This window comes from Nestor notabilis, unplaced genomic scaffold (genome assembly GCF_000696875.1).
Source record: "Nestor notabilis isolate BGI_N333 unplaced genomic scaffold, ASM69687v1 scaffold14826, whole genome shotgun sequence".
Classification (NCBI taxonomy): domain Eukaryota; kingdom Metazoa; phylum Chordata; class Aves; order Psittaciformes; family Psittacidae; genus Nestor; species Nestor notabilis.
Genome location: NW_009933474.1, coordinates 33,753 through 40,169, shown reverse-complemented (window position 1 = coordinate 40,169; position 6,417 = coordinate 33,753). Strand labels below are relative to the sequence as shown.

General features: G+C 41.7%; 1 protein-coding gene across 1 annotated transcript in view; it reads left to right on the top strand.

The window, feature by feature from the left end:
- The first annotated feature begins 53 nt into the window (after positions 1 to 53).
- Positions 54 to 6,417, top strand: part of CDO1 (cysteine dioxygenase type 1) — an 8,279-nt gene continuing 1,915 nt past the window's right edge. Inside the window, exons 1-6 of the mRNA XM_010016895.1 lie at positions 54 to 104; positions 644 to 685; positions 1,499 to 1,593; positions 1,877 to 1,954; positions 4,121 to 4,278; positions 5,982 to 6,151. Coding sequence (XP_010015197.1) covers positions 54 to 104; positions 644 to 685; positions 1,499 to 1,593; positions 1,877 to 1,954; positions 4,121 to 4,278; positions 5,982 to 6,151 — 594 coding nt within the window. The remainder of the gene's footprint in view (positions 105 to 643; positions 686 to 1,498; positions 1,594 to 1,876; positions 1,955 to 4,120; positions 4,279 to 5,981; positions 6,152 to 6,417) is intronic.

The window sequence follows — 6,417 nt, the reverse complement described above, 5'->3', positions numbered from 1 at the left end:
GGGATGCCGCGGAGATTAACGCGGCGAGCCGGGACGGGGGGCAGACTGCGCCGATGTGGGTGTTCGGTGTCCGTGGAGGAGCCGGTGCGTGCCCTGCAGCACCGGTGGGTCGGGGGCCGTCCGTGCCCCACGCTGCAGCCCCTTCCTCCTCCGGGGCTTTCAGCTGCTTGCCAGAAGGGAGGAAAACACCCATGGGGGTTTGAAGTCACTCCTGCTTGCTAAGACCTGATGTATCACTGCCATTGGTGGCTGCCCCGTCTCAAATTTCAATATAAATACATTTTATTTGAGCACTTTCTTAAGAAAACAAAAAAAATAAATAAACCAAGCACAAAACCAATCACCACCACCACCAAAAAACCGCAAAACTTTTTCTTTTAACCTTGCTTTCATGAAGCCGTCACTCTGGCTTGACTTTTTTAGCCTTCTTTCACCTCGTGTTTACTATCCTCCATTCAGAACAAAGCACGGAATATGTAGCAGGACACAGGAAACTAAGAATCAGAAAAACGAAGTGTGCTAACATTAGAAGTATGCATGGCAGCCATATTTTTTTTTCCCCAGCCAGACCTGTACAGAAATAACAGCACTTGAAAAGTTTAGTTGAATGCCAGCATTGATTGCTTATGTTCTGGCATCACAGGAAAAATATGTCTACCCAAAATACGCACAAATTGTGGATGAGGTGAGAGGCAGCATATAGACATACATGTTATGCTTTGAAAGTAATTGGTTATGAGACTCCTATCTTGAGTAAAATAGAGTGGTCTTACAGGAAAACTAATTAAAAAGTGACAACAGTGCCCCTTCTGTGTGCTCCTGCTTGCATCTCCTAGGTGAGAGTGAGGCATCCTCTCATCGGTGTGAATACTTGCTTTACTTGGCAAAGTAAAGTGCGAATAGTCATGACTAAAGCTGAAATGAAAAGGTCCCACTGGGTTACTTGCACCTAACAGCTAGAAGCACCAGCCCCAGATCAGAAGAGCCCCACTATGGAAAGTAACGTATGGAGCAAAATCCCTTCTCAAGTGAAATTTTCAGTATAACAAGACAAGCAGCAGCTCGGGGAGGCTTGCAGGAGTGTATACAAGGAAACAAATGTAAGATGGTGCTATTAAAGTTATTTTCAAGCCTTGAGAGCAAATCGCAGTCTAGAATATGCTTATCGGTAAAAAGCCTTCAGGAACACTTACACTGTGCCACCTGTTAAGATAGCACACGAAAAATCTTTTTAGGAAATCTTGCTCTGATAAACTTTGGTTAGAAGTAGATGCTGGCAAAAGTTATCCCACAGGTGTTTTATCAGCACACAAATGCTACAATACAAGACATAGAACTTTCAAGGATCAGACTAGGAGAACCATCGACGGAAAGCACAACATCTTATTTCTTTTTTGGCTTTGTACAGATGAGTGCTGCATAACAGAAAGAAAGCCAAGAATATTTGAAAAGGAAATGCAGAAGAATGTAACCATTTATTTTTCTTGTTCCACTGCAGTCCTCTGTTTCTAATTATATGCCAGATGCTGAAGTGACTTCATTCAACAACTATTTTGATTTGATCCTATCTACCACCCTTGTCTCAGACTCGCGGTACCCAAACTCCAATCGCCTATGTAATTCAAAAGCAGTATGATTATAAAATACCAAAATGACCTTTTTTTTGCCCCAGGGGGGGTGGGGTAGACTCTTACAAAAAAATGAAGCTCAAAAATACAATTTTTTTTTTCCAAAAAAAGCCAGTAAAAACTGCCTTTCAAGAAAAGGTAGAGAAAGGATCCTTATACATCACAACCTTCCTGCATAAACTTGTTCATATAATTTTGTCTTTTGTAGGCATATCAGTATGGTGAAACGCAAACACTTTGTATTTCAGGTATACAAGAAATCTTGTGGACAGTGGAAATGGAAAGTTCAACTTGATGATCTTGTGCTGGGGTGAAGGGCACGGCAGGTTCGTATCCAAAGACTATGGGTTTAGCAAACAGGTAAAAAGCCACCATATCTTTCACTGTCATATAAAAGGGGAAAATAATCAGCCCTATGTGAGCTATTGGAAAGTGTCTGGAATCTAAGCAGAGGTATTGGTGTAGCAGTCTTAAATATTTGCTGTATCTTTTGCAGGTTTGTATCTCATTGACATCTTTAGAGCACTTTTAAAAATGCTCTGGTTTTCTACCAAATCTAAGCTTCTCTCCTGTCAGAGGAATTTTTTAGTCCCAGAGATACGGTGAGGTCTGTGGGTAACAGCGAGTGTTCAACCTATCCCATGCAACAGTTGGCTGCAGAAGCAGGAATTGGTGGAGTTTACATAGCCTTTGTTCTTTGTTTGTAAAGGAGTTTAAATCCTGCCTCTATGACAAGATGAGAAAGGTAGGTTTGGGTCAGGACTGCAGGCTGTGAGGATAGAAAACCTTTCCAGGAGCACATGGCTTTCTTTAGGTTCACACATCCCACCTTCTCTTTCAAAATGGACCACACTGCTGATGTGGCCTCCTAGTTGTGTGCACAGATGGTACACTACGTTGTGTAGTCCTACAAACGTGAGGGCAGGATCTGTCCCTTGGGGGAGTTTCACGAAGTGTTGGCTAAAATAAAATATGGAATAAAAAAACTTGCAGGTTTTGACTGATTATTCTCACCAAAGAAGATGTTGGAGCATTTTTTTGTTTTAATTGAGCATGCAATTGAGCATTTACAGTATTCTCTAGGGGATGCCATGACATTCTACTCAGAGGGATATAGGAACTGACCCCACCACCTCTACTCCTTCCAGATTATTCCCACAAAGCCTGTAATTTACGTCAAACTGTGTTTGGGTTGGATGAGCATTTGCTAGAGCTAGACTGGAGAGAAGGATGTAAGGAAGAATATAAGGAATGTAAGGATATAACAAAGAAGTTATTTACTGGTGAGGCACTGGAACAGGTTGCCCAAAGAAGTGGTAAATGCTCCATCCCTGGCAGTGTTCAAGGCCAGGCTGGACAGAGCCTTGGGTGACATGGTCTAGGGTGAGTCATTCCTGCCATGGCAGCGGGCTTGGAACTAGATGATCTTATGGTCCTTTCCAACCCAAACCATTCTATGATTCTGTGACTGAAACCACAAGTTGGTTTTGCTTCCTACATGAGGAGATCAGATTGTTCTCATGGCTTGTGGAAGGAGTGTGACAATGTGGCATTTGTGAACTGTTCTGTGCCTGAAGCAAGCTCTGCTCTCTTGGCATCTCAGTTTTGTAAGAAACACTGACATTTGTTTACTGAAAACAGTAATGGACAAGAACCAAGTTTTTGACTGAAACTCATTAGCACTGTATTTCTGGGAGGATCAAATTCTTCCTTCTCCTTCCCCTCGGATGAGTGGAAAGCTCTCTCTTTCTCCTAATCCCATGGACTCCTGTAGCAGTCCTCTATTTAAAAAGCCCAAACAAACTTAAACTACTTATTTAGCCCATATGTCTCCAAATGTAGAAATTAAAACATACTTCAAATCAGGCAAGCAGGCAAATCGTACCAGTTCCTGCTGTTTTGTTCGTGTTTGGCCAAACAAGAGAAATTAACAGCTTACTGCAGCTGCTTGTACTTAGCACTACCAGAGCAAGAGATACAGCACCTTTTTTTACTCAAGAAATGTCTGTGCACTCCAGCAGTAAAGAGACCATAGAAATTAAGCAGAAGTAGCTCATTTCTCCCACATTTTGGGATCTGCAAATATGTGGTATACTTACAAGTTTATACCAGCCTCTGCCTGAGGTAATTTTGTTTCCTAGTCAACAAACATTTTTGTGTTCTGAAGGCATTTTCTGTCCTCCGCCTTCCTCCAGGCTTCTTTGTATTTCTCTGTGGCAAAGCCGTAGATGATTGAACAGTATCTGACTCTCCTCCATCTGCTGCTCTATGTGAGCTTATCACCATGCATTTCCATCAAAGCAGGTTTTTAAGTACATTAAGTAGGCATATCTTAGCCACTGTGAGTGTTTTTTCCCTAAGACTTTTGTGCATGACCTGTGTGCAATTACACTTGATTTAGGGCTGTGTCCAGATGTAATATGCTATGCTATCTGTCCTGAAATTAAATATGTACATCACACTGAGTTTGGTTATTCCTTTCACATATATAGCAGCATCCATGATCACACCGACTCACACTGCTTTATGAAGATCCTCCAGGGAAATCTAAAGGAGACTCTGTTTAAATGGCCTGAGAAAAAAGGGAATGGTGAAATGATTAAAAAATCAGAACGAGTTTTAAGGGAAAATCAATGTGCCTACATTAATGGTAAGGTATTAAGCTTGTTTTGACAGCTACCCATCCATGACTTACTCTAACAGAATAGTTTATCTGCTCTCTAGGCTCCTACCTTTAACAATATAATACTAATGCACGGTTTAGGAATGTGGCTATCTAGATTCTGCACAAATGTATATTTAGATTCAGTAAACCAAACAAAACCGTGTTCTTTTAACTTACTCTTAAGACACTGCAACAATTGCTTGACACTAAGATATGCTGGGTATCTCTTTTAGACCAAGCAGCCTTCAGCATTGTGTCCCTAATGTCTATCTGAAATTACTTGGGTTCTCAGACTCTGTTGGGTTTTCCTGCCTGAGCAGTTCTTTCCAATGGAAGCAATTGTACCCTGTGTGCATCTGATCCAAATCTTCCTTGGCTGTTTTAAACAAATTTGATATCCGGTTCTCTGAGGCGGCTTGGATATCTGCCATGTTTCATAACAGATGTTTTGGTTTAAAAGGAACAGGTAAAACAAGTAGAAGGAAAACACTGACAGTGTGTTGATTGACCTAACTACTTCAGTAGTGAGCAGTCTTCATGTTCCTATTGCATGGTTCTTGATTGCTCCTGTACTTTATTTTTAAAGTTGGAACACACAGTGCTTATTTCAGTTCCCAGTAGATGAGCACAGATTTAGGACTTTTTTTCCCCTGTGTCAACTATTTAGATAACTATGTTAATGACACTTTGGGCTTACGCTTCAGATGTATCAGAGTTAAGAGTGTACTCAAGATTCTCAGGGTATCATGCCTGTGTTGCACAATACAGGTCCAGGTATTATACAGCATATTAATTCAAGTACAAAGGCCTTAGTTGTTTTTACAGCAGAGTCATAAGTTTAAATTCCAGGTCTCTTAAGTAACTCAAAAACTCAACTTTAGTGTAGAATGGAAATTATTTGTTTCATAGATGTGATTCTTCATACCTTACATTTTTATGTAATAGCTCGTTTTCTACTCCACCATCGCAGAAAGTGCCATTACTTCATTAGTAACTACACAACAAACAATGCCTTGTTGTATTATGTGTTCAATTATACTTGCTATTCAGCTAAACTTGGAAGTATGCCAGTCACTACTAATTTGTCACCTTAGTCAAAAGAGCAGACCAATGAAAAGCCTGTTCTCCAAACTAATAAACTGGAAGGATTAATTAGGAAACAGATGCCTGTAGAAGAAGACAATTACATCTCTGTCCAGAAGTGCATGCCCCAAATACACGTAGCTGACTTTTAATGTGACTGATGTCCTTGTTACCAGGCTAAGAACTAGCAGTACAAAGTCTTCTTCCCTGTAAAACATCTTGCTAATTTTTAGATCAGCATCTCCTGGGAAAGCAAATAAACTTGCAGCCCTTTGGGAATGATAGCTAGAAAATTAGTGACAGCATGCCCTTCCTTAAGTTTCTCTGGATTTCTGTTGGCCTTTATCCTGTAGCAGATAATCCAGAAGTTGCATGAATTGTGGAAGGCAATAATGTATTTTGAATTACCAGTGTATTTAGGAATCTGTGCTAGAGAACAGCAGTCAAATTCATTGTACTGAGTTACTTGCTGTCCATAAAAGTACAGGCATGCCTAACAGGTTTGCTTATGAGTTTCTGTTCAGAAAGCAGTTTTCCAGGCGTCTGAGACCTCGTTACATCTTCCTGCTAACATAGCCTCTTGTTTCATGTCATTGCTGGTGTAGACTCCATTGGCCTGCACCGTGTGGAGAACATCAGCCACACGGAGTCTGCCGTTAGCCTGCATTTGTACAGCCCACCTTTCGACAGCTGTAATACCTTTGATCAGAGGACTGGACACAGGCACAAAGTCAAGATGACCTTCTACAGCCAGTTCGGGGAAAGGACTCACTGTGTAAGTATGAGTTGACACGCTGCCCGCCTGGACCTGGGCTCTCAGTCCCTGCAGGCACAGGGGCAAGGGGCTGCCCTCCTGCTTGTGCAGGGCAGAGCACTGGTGCCCTGGGACAGGCAGAAGGAAGGTCCAGCAGCCCGGCCTTTCCTGGGGCATCCCCACATAGGATCAGCATAAAACGTGTTTCCAAATACTACCCGATCTGTAGGTTTGCACTTCCCTCATGTTAAGTTGCCTGCTTTGTAGCTTTCTCCCTTTCATCAGCA